Source organism: Dendrobates tinctorius, unplaced genomic scaffold (genome assembly GCF_039654945.1).
Source record: "Dendrobates tinctorius isolate UK_male_01 unplaced genomic scaffold, ASM3965494v1 ptg000016l, whole genome shotgun sequence".
Taxonomy (NCBI): domain Eukaryota; kingdom Metazoa; phylum Chordata; class Amphibia; order Anura; family Dendrobatidae; genus Dendrobates; species Dendrobates tinctorius.
The window spans coordinates 52,256,423-52,280,841 of NW_027361684.1; the positions used below are offsets into that span (position 1 = coordinate 52,256,423).

The 24,419-nt window shown below is 40.7% G+C and overlaps 1 protein-coding gene across 6 annotated transcripts in view; it reads right to left on the bottom strand.

Annotated features, from left to right (window-relative positions):
* Positions 1-24,419, bottom strand: part of CNKSR2 (connector enhancer of kinase suppressor of Ras 2) — a 589,838-nt gene that overhangs the window by 283,694 nt on the left and 281,725 nt on the right. For 4 of the 6 annotated variants that reach the window (XM_073565850.1, XM_073565849.1, XM_073565848.1 and 1 more), the window contains 2 exons: positions 8,544-8,690; positions 2,242-2,286 (listed from right to left, as the gene is read on the bottom strand). The exons of the other annotated variants lie outside the window; for them this stretch is intronic. In XM_073565850.1, the coding sequence (XP_073421951.1) occupies positions 2,242-2,286; positions 8,544-8,690 (192 nt within the window). The remainder of the gene's footprint in view (positions 1-2,241; positions 2,287-8,543; positions 8,691-24,419) is intronic. 6 annotated transcript variants of the gene reach the window in all.

The following is a 24,419-nucleotide window of genomic DNA, read 5'->3' on the forward strand; positions in this document are numbered from 1 at the left end:
GAGAGAGAGAGAGAGAGAGAGAGAATTTTTTCTGTCCGCCAGAAATGATTTCAGGGTTAAGTGTCCGCCTGACTTGATTCCTCCGGGCATGCGCACTATAAAAATGCGGATCCTTCAGCACAAAAAACGTTACATGGTCCGTCCAGGCATCTCGGCGGATGGAAAAAAATTGACGGATCCGCAAAAAAAACAGATCCAACGAATGGCCATCCGTCAAGATCCGCCGGTAATGCAAATCAATGGGGAAAAAAACGGATCCGCCAAAAAAAGGCGGATCCGTTTTTTTTTGCAAAAACCACAGATTTTGACTGATGGTCAAAAACGGAAGTATGAAACAGGCCTTAGGAGACATAAGATACTCGCCTTACCCAGGCCCACTGCTGATAGATATTAGACTATCATGGAAGCAACCAGCTATGTACATTGTATGGGGTCCTCCAGTCTCTCCCTCACTCATTCACTCACCTCTGGAAAGGAGGTCAATGGGAGTCCAAAGCTTCATATGGTTTGTCTCATTAAAGTCAATTGCCAGATGTGTGGAAATCTAAATACCAATATTTCATGCAACCAAAAAGCCATGGTGGTGTGCTTATGCTGTGGTGTGAACCTAGCCTTCCATACCAGTGGTAAAACATCAGTTATTTTCCCCGACAAAAATTGCTACTGAAATTCAAATATTTGACTTTCAGTAGAAAAACTGTAAAAAATGTTAGCAATTATTAAAGCAGCACACAACAGCAATGATATCTAAATTAGCTAACTTAATGGATTAATAAGCATTATGGTTTGGATGATAAAATCCATTACATATTCCTCCTTATTCTTTGTTCAGTTTAACATTCCCCAACCTCAGTTTTCTCTCAACTGACATTTCAAATCATCTTTTTAACTGGTCTCCATTAGATAAAGCCAAATTCTAGTAAAACCCCCAAAACTGCAGGTCAACCCAATAATCACCCCACAATGTCTTTCGCTCTAAACCAGTGTTTCCCAAAGTCCAGTCCTCACGGCCCCCAACAGATCACTTTTCCAGATCTCCATAGTACTGCACAGGTGATGGACATCAGAAATTACCAGATGTTCTCACCTGTGAAAAAAACTAAGTAAAATCCTGAAAATCTGATCTGAAGGAGGCCGCGAGGACTGGACTTTGGGAAACACTGCTCTACACGAATTCTCAAAAATCTCTGTGTGAACATACCCTAAGGCCATGTGCACACGCTGCGGTTTTTGCTGCGGTTCTGCTGCAGTTTTGACCGCAGCAGAACTGCAGCAGTTCTGCAGACAGTGTACAGTAGCATGTTATCCTATGGGATTAACATTCTGATGTGCACATGCTGCAGATTTTTACCTGCGGAAAAGCTGCGTTTTTTTTTCCGCAGCATGTCAATTGTTTCTGCGGATTCTGCTGCGGTTTGCCACCTATTCCATTGTCCAGGTGGCAAACCGCAGGGCAAAACCGCAGGACAATCCGCAGGAAAAACCGCAGGTCATTTTACCTGCGGTTTTACCTGCGGTTCTGCAGATATGAATCCGCAGATGAATCTGCAGTGTGTGCACATAGCCTAAAGGTGCTTCTACACATGAAGCTAGATTTACAAAAGGAGTGTCCACCTTTGAAGATATGGAAAGTTTCCATATTTGAAAAACATGCTCTTATATTTAACTTTTTTTTTTTTTACAATTGTTATAGTTTTTCAAATTGCTCTTCTTTCCTCCCATTGCATTCACTAAGAACTAAAAGATGCCTGCTAATAAGAAAGAAAATGATGCTGACATAGGCGATTGTAAAAGCAAACAAGCCAATTCTTGCTGATCGCACGATTACTGCACGTGTTCACACTGGACAAAGATTGGAAATTTCTGCTCGATATAACAGATTTTACAAGATACTCGTTTCATGTTCTAGGAGCTTTAGCACACCTGTATAGATTTTGGACAGATTGAAAGCTTAATTGTCATGTTCTTCTCTTGACAATCGGAGATGGAACATAACAGTGACGTAGGGAAGACAGAACAAGATTCACAAGAATGTCTGCCTGTTCTTAAACTAATGTGGATATCAAACTAAAATCACCCGAATAAAAGGAATACAAACATTAGAAAAGTACTGAAAAAAAAATCACAACTCTTCTGAAATAAAAAAAAAAACTAGCCATCTCTTTCATCCACAACTAGAGAGAAAATACTGTACTAACAATACCGGAAGTGCTAAAAATCTAGTAACATAAAATTGCTTACTGATATACGTGTCCAGGAATAAGTTTTCATTTCATCATCATACCACTAAAAAAATAAGATGACACTTATTATCATTCAATTTTCATATCAATAGAATATGCAGCAGAAGCTTCAGCCATTAAATCAGACTAATAAGTAATGAGTGTGTGGATTTAAAATACAATGGCAGCAATATTAATGAGATCTTCTCAAGCAGCAGGGCTATCCATTATCCGAACATGCCACAATATTCCACAACAGACAAAATGCATATAATATTTCAGTGGTCTACAGCAGTGCATTCTCAGCAGTGACCCCATAAATTGTATTCCGCAACAGCGTTCCAATAATGCATTCCGCCCCCTTGCCCTCCATCATACAGAATGGTCAGTGAGAAGCACAAGCAAAGACATGCATGCTCATTTCCAGGAGAGACTGTGCTAGTAGAAATTCTGATATGGCAAAATGAACCCATAAATGGCCAAGCAATGAACAAGAGCACATCTACTGCACAACAAGCCTTGCTCAATGTAAGCAGCTTGAATGAATCACATTAAAAAGGACACCTATATACACTAAATTAAGGGGGGATTATCCAATTCAAACAGTTCTAATTTACATTTTACTCTAGGAAAGGTTCACACATTTGGTACCCAATGGACTTTCATGGGTCTTATGTTAAATACTTATAGAAATTCTCCGGGATATATAACGGATACATGCAGTCTTGTGTCTAGGGATGGACTAAAGGGAGTAGTGCTTGAGAGAATCAAACACCAAAGAGAAACCATGCACCAATTAGGCGTTGTGCCAGGCATAACATAGTAGAATTTTTTTCCAGAGTGTTTTAACAAGCACTCGTGATTTTTTTTTCTTATTGTCCCCTGTTCACAATCATGGGTGTGTAGAGCGCTTATTTAAAGGAAACCTGTGTCGTCATTTATACCGGCTAAATTACCCCCAATGTCTAACAGGTTAGGCAGTGGGAATCACTAAAATGTTATTCTCAAACTAAACGTTCCAGTATACAAGTTAAAAAAAACCTTTTTAAACTTTACTCAATCTTCTACAAGACCCTGGCTTTCCTGGGTGGCGCTGCATATCGCTTTAGTTACGGTCCTCTGGACAATAATCATGCCCAACGCGGTTTGATTGATGGCCTGGACTGCCCTGACATCACGCCAATTGCTGTAGAAATCTGGCACCTGCGCGCTGACAACCAGCTATCCAGTCATGTATGTCCCCAACTTCATTGGCTATATGTGCAAGCTCTGGAAGCCACTGCGATTCAGAGGCTTTGTGCATGTTGTGAGTATGCATGCACGGGAAGCTGGTTGACCGCATGCAGATTTCCTCAGCGATTGGCGTCATGGCAGATTGTCATGGCAGTGCAGACCATCATTCACACCGAGTTGGGACTAACGACTGTCTAGAAGACCTTGACTGAAATTATATTTAGCACCACCCATATGACTGAAAGCCAGGGTCTGGCAGGCAATTGAGTTAAGATTAAGGCTATGTGCCCAAGTTGCGTTTTTGAAGCAGAATATTCCTGAGCGGAAAAGCACACCATCTTCCCGAGAAAACGCATGCCTTTTATGAAGCGCTTTTGACGCTTTTGTTAAGCGTTTTAGCATGCGTTTTCCTATGCGTTTTTGTAATACAATTGTATGTATGCGAAAACGTGTGCGTTTCCGTAAAATTAATGAACATGCTGTGTTTTTTCCGCTTAGCTTTCCCGCAGCAGAAAAAAACGCACCATTAGCACAGCATGTGCGTTTTCCATTATATTACACTGGATGCTTATCTTAAGCGTTTCCGCAGCAGAAACGCTTGTCTAAAAGCGCTGCGAAAACGCTTAAAAAATGCTACGTGGGCACACAGACAAAGTGTTTTTTTTTCACGTCTATGCTGGGACTTTTAGCTTGAGACCAACATGCCAGCAATGCACATTGCATGATCTGTAAGACATTGGGGGCATTTTATTAGGGAAAAATGACATGAAAGGTTCCTTTTAAATACATATTGGTCACCGTCTTCTATAGTTTCCAATGCCACTCCAGTATCACGTGACTACATTTGAGACCGGTCATCTTACTCAGCGTTTGCTGTGTGACCAGCTGTCACTTTCTCAATGTTAGTGTTTGAAACTCAGAACATTGAGAAAGTGACCTTCTGTTAAAGGGGTTGTCCGAGCTTTTCACATAATCTCAGTACATATCTGGGCTGCAGAATGGTGACAATAAGTAATTTACCTTCTGTCACCAGTTTGCTGGGTTTTCTAGATTTCACTCTCTTGCTTCTTAGCAGAACGTCCAAGGGGTTTGTGTTCTGGCATTGAAATGAGAACTGGTTGTTTCCTCCTACTCTACTAAAAACCTGCCCTCTATAGCAACAACTCCACCCTCCATAGCAACAGGCCCTCCATGTCCACATGAACAAGCCCTCCTCACACAGTAACAAATCCTCCCCCTCTAGCAGCCTCAGTGCAGAGAGCAGAACCACCCAGCTGCTCCTCCCCCAGACACACACTGAACAGTGATCTATGGAAAATGAAACTCTAGCGAGGAGGGAAAATCGTCCTGTATTCTGGGCCACTCCATGATTACAATACATAACTCACTAATTATCAGTGATTCCTTCCCTCACTGTCCCAGGCTGCTGGCAGTGATGGGGCTCGGGCTGGCAGTGATGGGGCTCGGCTGCTGGCAGCAGTGAGAACAGACTGTTGGATGGCCAGTGATGGGGGTCTGCAGCTTCTAATCTGCACAGGGGATGGCAGTCACTGATGTAATCTGTTCTGTGACAAAGCCTCTGCTGTGTGAATGAGACAGCTCTGTGTCACTGATGTCTTCACACAGCAGCAGATTTGGTGCAGTGTATGTTTGAGCATGTCTATTTGGTATACAGCCTGCAGCAGCCATCTATTCTGTATACAGCCTGCAGCAGCCATCTATTGTGTATACAGCCTGCAGCAGACATCTATAGTGTATACAGCCTGCAGCAGACATCTATAGTGTATACAGCCTGCAGCAGACATCTATTGGGTATACAGCCTGCAGCAGCCGTCTATTGGGTATACAGCCTGCAGCAGTCTCTATAGTGTATACAGCCAGCAACAATCTATATTGCGTGTGTGTATGTGTAATATATATATATATATATATATGTAATGTATTATGCTGGAATGGAGGCAGAGCTGGAGTGGAGGATGGGCGGTATCTCCAGGGGACCCGAATATGTTGTCAGTAAGGGACCCTGAGACTTTGAGTGTCAGCCCTGCAGGGATGAGAGTATAGCTGGAAGAAGACATCAAGGTGGAGAGAGCACAGAGGGGAGAAGACAGCACAGGCGAACAGCACACAGGGGGAGACAGCACAAAGGAGAGAGCACGTGAGGGGAGAAGACAGCACAGGAAGAAGAGAGAGCGGACAGGGTGAAAGACAGCTCCACAGAGCTCACCCCATTGTGACATCACTGCCCTCCTGATGCAATAGCATCGGGCCCACATCTAGTATATATACACTCACTGGCCACTTTATTAGGTACACCATGCTAGTAATGGGTTGGACCCCCTTTTGCCTTCAGAACTGCCTCAATTCTTCGTGGCAGAGATTCAACAAGGTGCTGGAAGCATTCCTCAGAGATTTTGGACCATATTGACATGATGGCATCACACAGTTGGCGCAGATTTGTGGGCTGCACATCCCTGATGCGAATCTCCCGTTCCACCACATCCCAAAGATGCTCTATTGGATTGAGATCTGGTGACTGAGGAGGCCATTTGAGTACAGTGAACTCATTGTCATGTTCAAGAAACCAATCTGAGATGATTCGAGCTTTATGACATGGCGCATTATCCTGCTGAAAGTAGCCATCAGATGTTGGGTACATTGTGGTCATAAAGGGATGGACATGGTCAGCAACAATACTCAGGTAGGCTGTGGCGTTGCAACGATGCTCAATTGGTACCAAGGGGCCCAAAGAGTGCCAAGAAAAAATTCCCCACACCATGACACCACCACCACCAGCCTGAACCGTTGATACAAGGCAGGATGGATCCATGCTTTCATGTTGTTTACGCCAAATTCTGACCCTACCATCCGAATGTCGCAGCAGAAATCGAGACTCATCAGACCAGGCAACGTTTTTCCAATCTTCTACTGTCCAATTTCGATGAGCTTGTGCAAATTGTAGCCTCAGTTTCCTGTTCTTAGCTGAGAGGAGTGGTACCCGGTGTGGTCTTCTGCTGCTGTAGCCCATCTGCCTCAAAGTTCGACGCACTGTGCGTTCAGAGATGCTCTTCTGCCTACCTTGGTTGTAACGGGTGGCAATTTGAGTCACTGTTGCCTTTCTATCAGCTCGAACCAGTCTGCCCATTCTCCTCTGACCTCTGGCATCAACAAGGCATTTCCGGCCACAGAACTGCCGCTCACTGGATTTTTTTTCTTTTTCGGACCATTCTCTGTAAACCCTAGAGATGGTTGTGCGTGAAAATCCCAGTAGATCAGCAGTTTCTGAAATACTCAGACCAGCCCTTCTGGCACCAACAATCATGCCACGTTCAAAGGCACTCAAATCACCTTTCTTCCCCATACTGATGCTCGGTTTGAACTGCAGGAGATTGTCTTGACCATGTCTACATGCCTAAATGCACTGAGTTGCCGCCATGTGATTGACTGATTAGAAATTAAGTCTTAACACACAGTTGGACAGGTGTACCTAATAAAGTGGCCAGTGAGTGTATATTATACACATATCTACTATAGACTTGCATTAGGTGCTATATATAGTTTTCATTACACAATATCAATTATCTACAAGGAGTATGGCATGGAACATGTAATGGCCCTATCTATTACCACTGTGGATATGATGCAGATTGTGCTGCTTTCACAGATACAGGATCACTGCTGTGCTCTTTCCAATGCTGGGATGATGATAAAGATGAGTGCTGGTGCAGTTTACTGACAGCCAATGAGTGGGTAGTGGGTGGTGCTGGTCACTGGAGCTTGGTGGGAGCTTCACACATACACTGCACCAAATCTGCTGCTGTGTGAAGACATCAGTGACACAGAGCTGTCTCATTCACACAGCAGAGGCTTTGTCACAGAACAGATTACATCAGTGACTGCCATCCCCTGTGCAGATTAGAAGCTGCAGACCCCCATCACTGGCCATCACAGTCTGTTCTCACTGCTGCCAGCAGCCGAGCCCCATCACTGCCAGCCCGAGCCCCATCACTGCCAGCAGCCTGGGACAGTGAGGGAAGGAATCACTGATAATTAGTGAGTTATGTATTGTAATCATGGAGTGGCCCAGAATACAGGACGATTTTCCCTCCTCACTAGAGTTTCACTTTCCATAGATCACTGTTCAGTGTGTGTCTGGGGGAGGAGCAGCTGGGTGGTTCTGCTATCTGCACTGAGGCTGCTAGAGGGGGAGGATTTGTTACTGTGTGAGGAGGGCTTGTTCATGTGGACAGGGAGGGTCGGTTGCTATAGAGGGCAGGTTTTTAGTAGAGTAGGAGGAAACGACCATTTCTCATTTCAATGCCAGAACACACCACCCCTTGGACGTTCTGATCAGAAGCAAGAGAGTGATATCTAGAACACCCTGCAAACTGGTGACAGAAGGTAAATTACTTATTGTCACCATTCTGCAGCCCAGATATGCACTGAGATTATGTGAAAAGCCCGGACAACCCCTTTAAACACCAAAAGCTGTTCAAGAAGCAGGTCACAAACATAGTAAAAAGATGCCGGCGTGGAAAGGAGCGGCATTGGAAATGCCAAAAGACTGTGATAGGCAAGTATTTCAATACATTCTACACACACACTCATGATTGTTAACACAAAAAAAAGTCACTGGAGTGATCCTTTAAGGACTGTGTTCTTTAATTAACACTGACCGGTCATGATTTGAGGATATACCACAAAGAGAACGTCTGTGTAAGTTTTAAGGAACTCCGAAAATCATGACTGGTTTGCTGTATATGGGGACATACATGCCTTATAATGCAATAGTTAGTGATCTGTGGTTCCTTAGATATTCTCTAGTTAATAATAATAAACCTTCAAGGAATCCTGAAGAACCACATGTTCCAGATCTTAATTTAAGTATAAATGGATGTTTTTTTGCTTTTATGGTTTGGTATTTCTGCACGATGTGACCCTAATATAACGCAGGCTAATGTAGCATGCTGTTGTCAAGCAGTTTTGGTCCCCTCTTAGATTTAGGGTACAGTTTCCCTTTAAAGCATTCCAAAAATTTTTGTTTATGACTAAAATGAAGGCGAATGGCTTATGATTTAGCTTAGTTACCTGCAGCGCAAGAGGTTTCCATCTCATATTTTTCAGTAAAGCTGGTGCTGAGGTAAGCATGCTCTGAGGCCGCTTTTTCAAAGTTAAGATAACACCACTCGGGTCCTCTCGTAGTGCATTCACCAAATTTTTCAACTGCCACCCCACCTGGTAACCAGCAAAATTATTACAATATAATTGAGGCACAGCATACACAGTGTATTGATCCCAGTTACATGAAAGGAGATACAAGATACAGCAAACAAAATGGAAGATTTTGGAAACCATACCCAAGATATTAACTCTGATAATGACGTACAACCTCAAGTCAACATCCAAAAGGAAGGCCATATTGTCAATAACCATTAAAATAAGTGACTTATCACATGACACATTGCACTAAGAATCTATTGCCACAATTTCTGCTCTACCGCGGCTAGTCAAAAAGAATAAATAAAACCTTCATATTTGACAATAACTTATACATTGATTTAATAAACTACTTGCATTAATTGCATTTACGATAAATGTATTATCTGCTTTTCTTGTAAGTGATGAAGTGTCTAAGACATAAATTCATTTTCGAGCAACCTGGATAATATATTTTGGATGGCAGGCTACAGTGACTCTTCACACAATAAGCAGACCTGGTCATCCAGCATAACATACGGTGTCAACCATCAAACGTTAGCAAAAGGAGCATTGTGATAACGGTATACTGTAGGTCACAGCTGTCATTGGCACATTGGACTTCACAGCATGCCCAGGAAAACAAACCCAGTAGAATTTGCTGCTTTTGCATCACTGGGCCAGCAAATTAAAGAAAAAATAAAAATAAACAACCATTTATCGAGATTTTCCTAGTGCTGAATCTATGTGAAATATAAAGATGAAAGGTCTTGGAGTGCCAAGTCCTTTCGTCTTTATTTTAATTGGGGTGGAACCCTACAGGAGTGCAATATATGTTATTGTACTTCGCTATGTAAAATATAAGCACTATTGTATTAGCTATAACATATAAAGACCAATAAGACCGTGTTAAAGGGACAAAATTATTCAATAATTTCTTTTATTATTTTCTTTTATTATTTTATTCTTTTTTATTTTTATTATTTTTTCTCGATGGCTTTCTTTGCTATGAGATTTGGAAAGGGATTTCTGCTTCTGTACCAATGAGCCATGGAATGATATCACCACTCAATCCTCAATGTGGTTTCATTTTTTTTTGCCAGGTAACACAACACAAAACTGTAATATGAAACATAAATCCTCTGTATAGTTCCTGAAGAAGATAGCAACAGCAATTTAGCAAAATCATGATATGTGTAGAGGACAAAATATGAAATGTGGAAAATCTGTTGCCCTATTGACAAATCATTTTAAAAACATATCTACTTAAAAAACAATGAAAAATAAAGTTTTGAAAAAATCCTGAACACCAGTTTCTTTGGCTTAACAGTTTCTATCAAATGTGCTTTCTAAGGCCAAGTTCCCACAACGGGTTTTTTGTGAGTTTTTTTTACCCTGCGTATTTTCAAAAAAAAATGCAAGTAACCTTTCTTGCTCAATAGGTGCAGAAATGGTGCAGAAAATCTGCAACATCAAAAACTTACCAGAAATCATGGAAGGAACATAGCCTTATAAGAGTTTGTTCCCACAATGTACTTGGTGAGTTTTTCATGTTGCAGATTTTCTGCACCTAATAAGTAAATTAAGTTACGGCACTTGCATTTTTTACATTGTGTTTGAGTGCTCTATTTTTTACAGGCATTTTTAAGTTTTTTGTCTCTTCTTGGTATGTCATGTTTTAAACTAAACTGCTTTATTTTGTACTTTGTCGGGTTTTTGGCTCTGACAAAATGTTACTAATACAGACATGTGTGGATTACATGCATTTTTAGTGTGTTTCTACAGCAGAAACGAACTAAAAACACATATGCTTTTTTTTACCTGCAAGTATTCCACATCTAATACAATTCTATGGGATTACATGTAGAAAAATCTACATATCCTCCACACAATTCTGCAAGTAAAAAAAACTCACCGTGGAAACGCATCAAAGACGCACGTAATCCACACCTAAGTATATCGATAAAGTTTTGTCAAAGGAAAAATCCAAGAAGTAACAAACAAAGCAGCTTTATTTACAGCATGACATACCAAAAAGAGAAGAAAAAATGCAGTGTCAAAAACGCAATAAAAATGCATGGTAAAAAACGCACAGAAAAACGTAATGAAAAAAAAGCAAGTAACTTAATTTAAATAATACTGTAGGTGCAGAAATTCTGCAATATTAAAAATGCACCAAAAGCTCATCATGGGAATGTAGCCTTATACTATGTTCACATTTTGCATTTTTGCAACATTTTTTCGCTGCGGTTTTTGTTCATGCAAATTTTAAGCTGCATTTTACAGTACCAGCAAACGCTATGAGATTTCAGAAAACTCATGCACATACATTATTTTTTTCCTGACTGATTTGCAAACTGCAGCATGTCACTTCTATCAGCATTTTTTCAGCGTATTTCCGGCATTTTGTCACCCATAGGAAACAATGGGTAAGTGCAAAAACGCAGCAAAAATGCAGCAAGAAATGTAGGTATCAGTTTTTGCTTTATTTTTGGTGCAATAAACTAAGGGAGTTAAATCAGGATTCTTTTTTTTGGGGGGGGCACTAAACTTTAGATTTACTTCAAGACCAAAATTTCTAATAATACTTCTGTCACAACTCTTAACACAGTATGGGCATCTTGAGAACACCGATTCTGTTAACAACGTAGTAGACAAGGCGGCCCATGACCAGACAGGCCCTTTTGGCATATGCCAGAATTGCCAGATGACCAGTCCGGCCTTGTGCACAAGAGACAACAAAAACGGACCAAAGAAAACACAGCAAAACTCACTTTTTATAAGCAGTTTCTTTACTGCCAATAGAGCAAATTTTGCCTACGTAAAAAAAAACGCAGCCAAGAGCGCAACGTGAGAGCACAACCTATGACTGATAACAAGGAATGACAGCCATTACAACTTTTCTTTCTTTTTTTTTTTTTTTTTTAAAAAAAAAGGTTGTCAGACAGTCTCAGGAACAGAAAGACTTTGAAAAGGCATAATAATTTAAGCCCAGGCAAAAAATTGTCTACAATTTATCATTCCATGAGTTGTAATTACTGCAGTTTCCTTTTAATAGCTTATCGAGAAACGGTTACATTACAGTCCATCCAAATAATCTTCGCCGCAGAAGTGTTCAGAACTAAGGGCTCAGGACCACCATTGTAGTAATAAGTAGGGATCCTGTAGTGGTGCAGTCTAATTTGTATGATTAACTTTAATGGCCTTTCCAAAATTTCTCAACATTTCAATAATGCTGATAACAACTAATTAGACAATTCACTTCAAAGATCATAAACCAATAGACATTATAATAAACGTCTCTAAAGGGGGTTTTACACTAAGCGATATCGCTAGCAATATCGCTAAAACGTCACTGGTTTTGTGACGTTATAGCGATATTGCTAGCGATATCGCTATGTGTGATACTTACCAGCGACCGGCTCCCCCGCTGTCCATCGCTGATCGCGCGAGAATGTCCGGCTCCATTTCTCGTCGGGCGCTTCCTGCTGAGACTTCCTGCTGTGACGACGAGCGACGCTGGACGCGGGCGGGAGGACGCAGGATCGCTGTGTGTGAATGGTAAGTATCGTGCGCTGCGTCGCTGCTGCATCGCTGTGAGGTCTTTCTGTATGAAAGCTCACTAGCGATCATTTAGCGATGCACCAGCGATCCTGACCGGGTGGGATCGCTGGTCGGATCGCTGGTGCATCGCTAAATGTAAAAGGGCCTTAAGTCACAGAGGAAAGTGAATAGAGGCACCAGTGTTAAAACATGTAATCCTTTGTATGGAGGAGATGAGCCAGATTATAGAGCCTTTAGAAACATAAATGTCCAATTTGGAGGTGCTCAGCATATATCAACATGTAGATATAAATAATTCAGAAAAAAGTATGTGGCACAACGGCAACTTGAATGAAAAGTCCTTTATTTCATGACTTTCATCTTAGATGGTAAGGTGCAGAGGGGTGCACTCTCCACTCTCCCTGCACCTTACCATCTAAGTCATGAAATAAAGGACTTTTCATTCAAGCTGCCATGTGAGTGCTGCATGTTTTTTTCTGAATTAACTATGAAAATTGTACCTGACCTAGGGAAGTACACATATCTAAAGTTAAGAGAACTTGCAGAAGTCTTGGCAGTAATTATTTTGAATTAACTTTTGACCATAAGGAAAAAAAAAGAATCGATAAACTCATCTCATCCTATAACAACTTATCTCTCCTTTTGCTCAGTCATCACAGGATTTTGGCCTGAGACAGTCTGCTTAATGAGCAATCCAATATGCTTCTGTTTAAATAAAGACACTTATTTTATCAGGTCTAAAGTATTTGTCAATTGCATGAAACATTTAGTAGTATGCTCAATCGCGATGCCAACAGCATTAATTTAGATACAGTCTACCCAAGAAGAAGTAAAAATAACTGTATTGTTCTCAGTAGTCCTTCAAAATAATTCAGTACACTTATGTATCTTCATTAAAAATAAAGACTCATAAAAAGTGGCACAAGGGAAAAGATCTGACCATAGCAGCCAATCACATTTTGTTTCTCATTTTGTGAGAAACTCTTTGGAAAATATAAGCAGCAATCCAATTGGTTATGAGTAGAGATGAGCGAATATTTCAATATTCAGTTCGAATTACTATTGCCGTATTTGCAACATTCACCAAACATAGCCGAACGCCATTGGAGTCAATGGGAGAATATGTTCAGAAACGATCGTCAAACATAAATTCGGCACAAATATGGTACGAATATAGCAAATTCAGCTAGATTAAGTGTTTAGAAACAGATCAAGGAAATCCAGCCAAACCTTTTGCACCAGATGAAAAAGTTTTGCTACAAGTTTTTGGTAAATTTCCATTCTACTATATTAAATTCAATATAATCTTCACCAACAAAAACCCCAAAACAATATTACATATTAGTCCCTGTGTGGTTTGTGTTTCTATAATTGGGGGTTGCCTCATAAGGACAATCCTTTTTCATATGTCCAACTAGAGCTTACATAAAAGATGACAAAGCTTAGGCTTAGAGTAATAAAATGCATAGCAGTTACCTAAACGGTGTGCTTCTACAATGTATAGACCTAAATTTACTACCTAATAAAACAAAAAAATCAATGGATAGATCCAATGGTTTATATATTAAAAATGTGACAGAGTAAAGTCACATACATAAATATTACCAGTAATTATTTGGGCCAAACAAGATTCTAAATACAGCTTACATATAAAAAGGCAATAACTTTTTTTTACAATCAGGTTTATTACCTGTTCCTTAGCTTTATACTGTAAATAATATATTCCTCATTTTTTCACACTATTAAATTTATGTCATCTTTATTAAATACCTAAGACATTTTAATAATTATCAATTGGAAGACTTGATAAAGCTTCAATAACCCATTTACTATCATGGCAATTGGATGCAAAGGCTGGAATGTAAGGATTATTTGTTACAATATTAAAGCCAGACTTACTTTCAATTAATATCAGGTTAATTATTCTAGGTGCAAGAGCTTGTTTGAAGATATAGAGAAACATGAAATATTTAACTTTCAGGTTCAGTGGACACATAGGATAGGAGGAAGTAGCCAGTAGCAACAGGACTGAAGAACAGAGCCTTTTACTGTCACTTCTTCCCCAGTAACGTCTCCAATGACACTCGGACAGGTACAGGAGCTTTTCTTCATGTTATCACCTACGTTTCCTATTTATGCAGGATATGTGCATTCTGGTTTGAGGAAGATATTTTTCGGCTAAAGAAATGAGAACATGAGCAATTTTAAATCACCCCTTGGAATAAATTAGGATATTTGTTGAATTCCTGACACAGATGTTGACTCGATGGTGGAGCTTTTTGATTTATTTAGGCCTGATGAATATGTTAGAGAGTTTAATCCACAGGATGGTTCTGTTTCCATGTCATTTCTTTATGACAGCCAGACCAGGGCAGTACAAACTTCTTCAGTACGTAATTGGCAACATTCTGGGAGCATTTTGTGATTAGTAGGCCCACAGAACTAACAGGTGTAGGGACCCATAGCAGATCCTATGTCCACAGCTAACAATGAAATACATGGTGCAATAAGTGAGGACTATGAACGATAGAAGAGATGTGAGGAATAAAATCCCAAGTTTTACTACGGAACTTCATAGCTTCTCTGCAGTGTTAATTTTTTCATTACTCCAGTGCCATGACATAATTGCATTATCAATGTACGTATCACATATCGTGCATGTGACACGATGTTTTTTTCTTTATGTCACAATGTACATGTTGAGCTTTGTGTGTTATTCCTATACTCTGATATTAATGGATGTGCTAGAATGCCACATAGCAGAATATCCCTGTACGGTGACACGTCTGTGTGCAGTAACTCTATTACCCCTATGCTGTAACATCACTATGCACATTAAACCCATGCTGTGATCTGCTACTACTATGTCACTTTGTGTCTTGTGTATAAGGGCACAGTCATACAACTGTGTAAATCAGACAGAGACCTTTATGCAGTGCATGGACTGGCCAACAGCTCTCAAGACCCAAGCATTCTGTGGACTTGATTTCGAACTGGGTCTGATTTATACGGCTGTCTGACAACGCCATAGAGGAGACCAAAAAAAATCCCAGTCTAAAATAACTGTTGAAGGAAGCCTGTTAGATTGTGTCCCTTTACAAGTTTTGCTATGGTGCCCCATAGTTAGCTGACACTTACTAAAGAATAAATGATGACTATAAAACAGCTGAGAAAAAGAAGGTACACAAAATATGAAATGTACGATATAAGTTATTTCATAAAGCTAAACAGTTATTGTATTATAGACCTGAGAAAGTCAGGGATTATTAAACACAAACTTAAAACTAAAGAACTATTGAACACTGATATTTTTTCTCCTGCGTGTAAAACAGAATATAAGTCTATAAATTAAGAGACCCGCCCTTAGCTGGGCAGTGATTCATATCCAGCAAGGGAAAATGAAATCACAGGGCCTGCCATAAAAAGCTGTGAGAAATATACATCCATTAGTGTAATGTCACACATTGTGTAGGAGTAAGCAGATGTTATTGGATCAGGAATCCAAAAGACAAGAACCGTCTCCTGGGCTTGATTCTGTTATGTTCTCCCATCACACAACTTTACTGGAACAGCAATTAAAAAATACAACTTGGCTTTTGATTCCAATAAGAAGATTTATACAGAAATCAACAATGAAAACTATATCCTGTGGTTAAAGTGACATTTTTGCGTTTCAACTGAGAGTGTAACAATATAGTAGCAGTTCAAAAGCTTTAAACATTATATGGATAAAAAAATATCTGTTTCATCATCTTGTAGGAATAAAGAAAAGTTTGAAATCAGCGAGGTCAATGTAAAAAAAACACAACAGAAAAGGTGACGAGTTGTAGTGTGCTGTTTCTTAGAACACCAATTCTGTCTTGATTTACCGTAAATACCGAAAGTCATTGACATCTTTGACTAAATGGTAATTTCTATCAAGACAAAAAAAATCAAATTGTTAAAGGAATTATTCCTTTCAGTAAAATAATGTCCATCACTGAAGGTTATTATAAAGAAACACACCGCAATGTACTCATCTTCCCTGGGTCCACCGGTGAGACTTTGCTGCTGCTCTCAGTGTCTGGCATTAGTAGTCAATCAGTGCGCTCAGCAGTAGCACAAGTGTAGAGCGAACATGCTCTTCACAGCCCATGAGCTCAATGATTGACTGCCACATCATTGATGTGATTTCAGTGCCACAGCCAATGCCAGACACCAGGAGCAGTGGTATAGACTTGCCGGTGGACCCGGGGAAGGAGTGTACATTGCGTTTTGTTTCTTTATAATAACCTGCAGCCATAGACGTTCATTTACTGAGGTCCCTTTAAGAATCAGCACACCGTAACTTTTCACCATTCCAGAACAATCCACATGACTCCTAGGAAGTTTTTTACAAATCACGCTCTGAACTCAATTTTTTTTCTTTTTATCAAAGATTTAACACTAAAAATTATTTTTTACTGTGAAAATAAAAAGGACTATATCAACAATACATACATGTAAACACCACAGCTGAAGACAGGTGTCTTACTGGCAAAGACTAGACACAACTACCTGACTGTAAAAAGCAACATCTAATCAAACAGAGAACCTTTCTCCAATTGGGCCAGAAAAAAAACAAGTTTACAGACTTGATACAACTACCCAACATAGTAAAAAGCACCATCTAAATGGGGGACCTTTCCACAGTTAAGCCAGAATGAAAAGCCACACTAAGGTCGGTTTCACACGTCCTGATATTTAGGGTACCGGAGAAACCAGTAACGGAGATATCCATGACTGTGTGTAATACTTGTGGCACACTTGTGGCAACCGTGTGCCGCATCAGACCCACACGTACCGACGCCTAGGAAGCAGCGGTAGAGTTAGCGCTGTTCCCCGACGTCGGGTGCTGAACATCACTCTCACCATTCTCCCCTGCTCTGCCGGCGATCAGCGCGAACAGGGGAGAATGATGAGTTATATTCAACTAATAACAGCGACAGCAGGTGGTGGCTGATGGGACTATTACTCACATGAGCCTACACCTGCTGCCGCTGCTAATAACAGAGAGCAGGCAGCGGCTGATGGGAGTATTCATTAACAGCACTATAAATAAAAAATCCGACGTCGATTGCCCTGTATTTTCTATAACCAGCCAAGAAAAACTCACAGTTGGGGGGCTGCAGTCTTCAGTTGTCCACGTTAGCATGTCTGGCTATCAAGAATAGAGGTGTCCCCACGCTATTTTTTACAACTATTTAAATAAATAAACAGGTGTGGGGTCCTCCTATTATTGACAACCAACCTTGCTAAAGCAGACAGCTGGGGGCTTGTATTCTCAGGCTGGCAAGGGGCCATGGATATTGACTCCTCCAGACTAAAAATAGAAGCCCGCAGCTGCCCAGAAAAGGCATATCTATCAGAAGCATTATTTTAGGCGCTTTGCCTGGCTCTTCCCACTTGTTCTGTGGCGGTGGCAAGTGGGGCTCATATTTGTGGGATTGATGTCTGCAAGACACCTATCCATTACTAATCGTACAGTTGTATGGTAAATAAACACATAGCAAGTGAATCCCTTGTCTCCTGGAATAAAACAAAAATAAAAACAATATCCCTCACCTGCCCGACATTCCGGAGCCGGCAATTGGATGACATCCAGGTCACCAGAGCAAGAAAGTTGCATGATCATCCGCAGTGGAATAAGACATCAGATCGCAGATATCAAGATATCATTTACTTCAGCTGACCTACATGCCCATGTAGATGGCTTACAAGGCTTGACCCTACTGAAGGATTCCCTTTAAACAATATCCTATGCACGGTGTGTTTGGACTTTGCTAGCCTAAAACAGAAATGTCATATTTTCCTTCTTTTTCTGTCTGCTATAACTACTTCAGTAAAGATTGCAAAAACAATAACATTACACTTGCCATAGAGTTTAATCTATGTATTGCTCTCTTATCAATTCAAGGAACATCTCGTCTGGTGAATACAAATTTCTCGTTTCTATCTATAAGTTATGCAGAATTAATTTTGCTAAGAAATGAACAAGTGTACAATTCAGTGAAAGAATGAGCATCCAAATTCCTCATGAGGATTTTAAATAGATTTTTTTTTATGTCAAGTAATTAATGCTCCTGTCTGGTGGATTTAGGGCTGATATATAGATTTTAGGCAAGACAGCTATGTTACAACCTAAACACTGAGAAATATTATAAGACATTTAGGTATGAAGATTTTTGGATGGGATTTGGTGAAAAATTAGGCTGAAGGGAAAGTATTAAATGGAACCCTGACAATTGATACATCCAGCATGAACCATGGGAGGCATTATCAGACACGGGTTCCATCATTTCCGCCAGGTATCTGTCCCTCTGAATGGCTGTAACGTTTTAGAGAAAATATACAAATAAAAGTCAGGGACCATGCCAGTTAAACGACTAGTCTGAGGCAGGTCTCTGGCAGCTTCTCCTTATCCTGCTCCGCTTCAGCGATTAGTGCCTGAACACTTCTAAAAAAATATTTAGAATTGAGAGTCCTCAGTGGTTGATAGCTTTTAATTGCTAACTGAAAAGATGGTAACAAATTGCAAGCTTTCGAGACCACTCAGGTCTCTTCATCAGGCTTACTAATTCTTGTTTTAGTCAAGCCTGATGAAGAGACCTGAGTAGTACTGGCTAACACGGTACAAAGATTATATATCTTTCCTGAACACTTCTATATATTGCCTACATTGCTACACTGTGTGTGTCAAAGAAATGCAAGTATACAAAACCCAAATGACAAATATGTAGATCTGTCCTAATAATACAGCCATAGGGTACCGTTACACGTAGCGACACACCAACGATTCCGACAACGATACGATCTGGCTAAGATCGTTTGTGCATCGCTAGTAAGCAGTCATACAGGCCGATCTTCATAACGACGCATCAGCGATGTCACCAACGACCACGGCGATCGTTGGTACCATGTCACACACTGTCTATAATAGCGATTCAGACTTTGAACAGGCATCCTTCAGCGCTATCTATATGAGTTCGGAGTCGCCAACGAGGTCGCTCGTCGTTGATAAGGGGCGTCAAACACAGCGATGCATGCTGGTCAGCGTGACGCCAGCGATCAAAAAATGATCCTGAACGTTCGCGCAAGGTCAGCGAAATCGCAGCAGGGAGCCGGTCGTTTCCACGTGTCACACTTAGCAAGATCGCTAGCGATGTCGCTGTTGCGTCACAAAATCGTTGTCGCTTCAGCGATATCGCTAGCGATGTCGCCATGTGTAACGGGGGCTATATAGTGCCACAGAATACAGCAAATAATGATGCCCTAAATTATCCAAGCAATATAGATAAGTAAATGTGTGCCCTAGAAGTACATGTATGCGCATATAAAAGAACTGGCAATATTAGAGCCTAGTAGTATCTGTACAATAGTGTCAGCCAATGTCCATTAAATAGCACTAGTCATACGGTAAGTTAATAGTACAAGCCATATTAACCTTTTAATAGCACAAACTGTTTAAATCACATCAGAAAAATAAAAAAGGAAGCATGTGTGTGAAATCCACAATAACCAAGTCCATTCATACAGCACTCCAATTTTTTTTTTACACATATAATGCTACTTCATCATCTTTATTCTCGCAGTCTAGAATAAAGCACATTTTCATCCATACATTTTGAACCTTTCATTATCGACATATGTGTAAAGTAAGCCCCAGTCTGATTATCAGGACAGTATATATTCTGCTTTGTAGTCAGGAGGTTAAACTACCTGTGAAGTACAAAATGACATCCACACCTATTCACTAGACTACGCTCAGTGGTCTCTTCACCCAGTTCTACCTGCCTTGTTCATATGAAAATGCTGCAATGAAGCTGAAGTTATAAGTTCTGCTTCATATAAGAGAGTAGTGAACGCATACAAGCCCATACAGTGATTATCTGCTGAGTTATAAAGCCTGACACTGTATGTTGTATGTGCAGAATGTTGAATGTACCCAATATGATGCAGCGTCAGCCCCCATCTCTCCTGATTCTTGCCTTTAAGACTTGATGGGGAGAAACCAATTACATGTGGGAGGTAGAGAGACTAAGGGCCCCGTCACACATAGCGATCTCGCTAGCGAGATCGCTGCTGAGTCACAAGTTTTGCGACGCAACAGCGATCTCACCAGCATGATCGCAGTGTGTAACAGCGATCAGCGACCGGCCCCCCTGTCGGTATCACTGATCGCTGTAGGAAAGCCCTGGACATTTTTTTGGTCGCTGGTCTCCCGCTGGCCAGCACGCATCGTTGTGTGTGACAGGCGGGAGACCAGCGATCAGCTGGTAACTAAGGTACATGCAGGGTTTCTAAGCAGTGCGCTGTGCTTAGAAACCCTCTGTGTACCTTAGTTACCCGCGCACTGATGCAGGGAGCTGGTAACTAAGGTACACATCGGGTTTCTAATTGACGCACGTCCCTTAGAAACACGATGTGTACCTTAGTTACCAGCTCCCTGCATCAGCGCGCTGGTAACTAATGTACACAGCGACGCCGCGCGCTCGGCGTCGCTGTGCTGATCGCTGGTGAAGCTGTCTGTTTTACAGCTCACCAGCGATCATGTAGCAACTCACCAGCGATCCTGACAAGTTGATATCATTGTTGGGATCACTGGTGAGTCGCTATGTGTGACGGGGCCTTTAATGGAAATACATCATGTAGAACAAATTGCAGCTAATTAATTATCTCTTCTGCACCTAGATAGGACTCCGAGCAGAGAAAATGCAGTGTCACGGTACTCCGCCTCCTCTGCAAAGACAGAGGCATCATGGGAAATGTAGTCTGCATTAGGAGAACCATCTCAGATTCAAAGGTTTAGGCCGGGGTCCGACTTGCGAGAAACTCGGATGAGTCTCGCACGTCAATACCCAGGACTGCCGCAGGCACTCGGATGGCCTTACCCAAGTACACAAGGCATAAACAAGAGCGTCTACAATATTTTTAAAGGTAGTCGGTTAGCAAGTTTATGCTATTTATTCTGAGAACAGAATGATGTAGGGGCAGACATCTTAATTCCTGCATTGTGTCATTTAGTAGGCTGCTTGGTATAGTTTCAATAAAATCAGTGTTTTATCAGCAGGAGATCATCATTAGAGGACTAGATGTCCCATGCCATGTAGTCCTCCTTCTATGTGTAACCCCACCCCTACAACAGTTTGGCAGTTTCCAGCTTATGTACAGTGTACACAGAAAGCTATCAATCAGTTATGTGGGCAGGGTCATACAAAGCTCAATATTCGGAGAGCTGGTAGATCTGCAGCAGAAAAAACAGTGATTTTACTAAAGCCACAACAAGCAACCCATTGCTGGAATCAATGTCTCTGTCACTACCTAATGTTACTCTTGGATTACATAGCAAAAACCTGGTGACAGATTCCCTTTAATAATTTCTTCCGAAACACTGTAAAAAAATAGCTGTAATACTTATTTAAAGGGACTCACAGCACAGGATGAGAGTTTGAACTAACTACCGCCGATTGACCCCGCCATGAAGCCATCAATCATTTAATTACACCTTCCCCACCTGCTTGCTTTCCCTCAATCTACAACCACCTCTTCTTTGATTGACAGCTCTGGCTTCATAGAGCCAGAAAAGGGAGACAGTAAATGGAAACCAAGCAGGTGGGAAGGTATATATATATATATATATATATATATATATATATATATAAAGGATTGGCCCTGCTGTGAAGCACTGAGCGTCTGTACTTGGTTTGAACAGTCATTCTGTACGGACAGGGACCCTTTAAATGTATATTCACGCTTATTCTAGCTTTGGCAGTCTGCAGCTGTTTAAGCATATTCATTTAATTTCTTTTTGGCAACATCTTTGCATATACGACATTAAAAATACTAAATGAATCAAGTGATACAGACATCAAACAACTAAAACCTTAAAACATAAATTGGTCTGTATATACTCAGTCCTAGTAGCTCTTAAAGCCATTATATAATAATATTTCCTGAGATCGCTAGAGAATGATATAGGACTCCATCAACTTCACAATTAGCTCTGTAACGCATACATAAAATGTTCACATTGAGCTCTTTGGTGACAACATAATAGCAGATTACATATTGAACTGCCGGAAGCTTTGAAGCGTTCCGCACAACATATTATGTGGTGGAATAATAGACTCGAATGGATTCTTAGAAATACTTGTTATTTCTATGAGCTTAAAATTTAAGGAGACATTTAGAAAACTGCATTAATTTTAGTTTAACACACAAAACTGCTTGTGCAAAAAGCAAACCAGTGAATTGGCATAGTATAACAAGACTAAAAGGGCAAGCGTGGCCTAATTTGAGTCCAATCATGTATTTCCGAGTCTTGTGTTTTTCCAACCTCATCAATGATTGATCGCCACTTAAATTTGTGAGAAAGCAGATGTGTCACACACGAAGTGGGGCCCCATCTATTGAGCACAAAGGGCACAACTGATCTAGGTAAAGTTTTTCTGCCAAAAAATCAGTAATGGAATTTATTGAGCTAAATCATTGCTCATACTGAGAATATGAGTCAAGGGAATGACCCCGAACAGTAACAGGGTAAGATGTCATCAATCACAGACCATGGCTGCCCGCTGGACTTCTTAACCTAGACTTATCAGATTAAAATCAATACATTTGAAGTTATCCTAAATCCTTCAGTGGTTTGTGTGTAGTCTTTACCCCAGGCATTGTACCTTCTTAATCTGATATAAGAAAAGCAAAGTGGCCCTTCTGTATTACAGGAGCTCAGCTAAACATGTCTAACCACAACCTTCTTTTCTACAACATTTACTGTAATGAGTGTAACTCTGCGCTATAATATAAGCAATAAATTAGGATCAGTAATACCTGGAGTCACCATTAGGAAGTTTCAAATGATGATTTTATTAAGTTCCATGCTTGAACAGTGTTCAGTAAGCCAACCTCATGGTGGCACAATGTTACAATTCAACTCTATAGCTAGTATGGAGATTCGGAGGTGCAAAAAATAAAAGAAGAAAAAAAAAAAAACAACAAAGTTTACGATTTATTGCAGAGTTTTCTCAAGTCCTTAAGTTTTTAAAAATGTTTCTAATATGTATTTATGAATATGTGTATCCATGCATAAATAGTAATACACATATATTACATATAATCAAGATGAAAATTCACTTTAATGGATATTCATAGGGAGCGGATACGATGCAGATATTCCATACGCATTTCCCTAACAGAAATCAGCACCTTGCAGTACTCGTAAACTTGCTGACTTTTAACAAATCTTATCCTCATGTTGCATAAGAAATTTGCGCTAGATTCATGTGTACATCCATATGCAGTGCAGAGTTTAAGGCTGAGTGCACACGTACTTTTTTGCCCTGCGGATTTTTCCGCGCAGAATTGAAGAAATCCGCAGGTCAAATGACCTGCATTTTTCCTGCGGATTTCTTCCATTTTTAATGCGGTTTTCTTGAGGTTTTTGTGCAGTTTTCCACTGCGGTTTTCCCTCAGCGGATTTGGAGATTGGGGAGGTGGAAAACCGCACAAAAGAAGTAACATGCTGCGGATTTTGTACCGCGGAAAAATCCGCAGCATCTGCACAGCGTTTTTTTTTTCATTGATTTACTTGCTACTGTACATAACAATGCGGATATGCAACGTTTCTGAGCGGTAAAATCCGCTGCGGATCCGCTGGATATCTGCATCGTGTGCACATGGCCTAAATCCGCAGCTTATCAGTTTATACTAAGAATTCTCACCAATGATTTTACACTTTGTAATGTAAATGACAAGTACGGACTGGGGATGAAATTCAGCCCTGGCATTTGAAATCACACAGGCCCATGATGTCCCTGTCCCCTAGCACCAGATGGGATATATTACTAATATTACCCTGGATGAAAGAGAGGAAGATTTACTACTAAACCAATATTTCTAATGATACCGGTGGCCTGCTGGGGTAAGTGACGGCATCAGCAACTTTGTGCACCGTCACAACTCTTAACAGTGTGGGTGTCATGAGAACACCGATTCTGTTAACGTAGCAGACAAGGCGGCCCACGACCAGTCAGGCCTTTCTGGCATTTGCCAGATGGCCAGGCCTGTCTTGGTAAACGACAAGGTGGAGGTGTTGGGCTGTGCATTTCAACAAATTGTACTTTTAAGGTCACCCCTCCTCCAGTACCGTCACATCTCTTCATTTGCGGTCAACACGATCAGACTTTT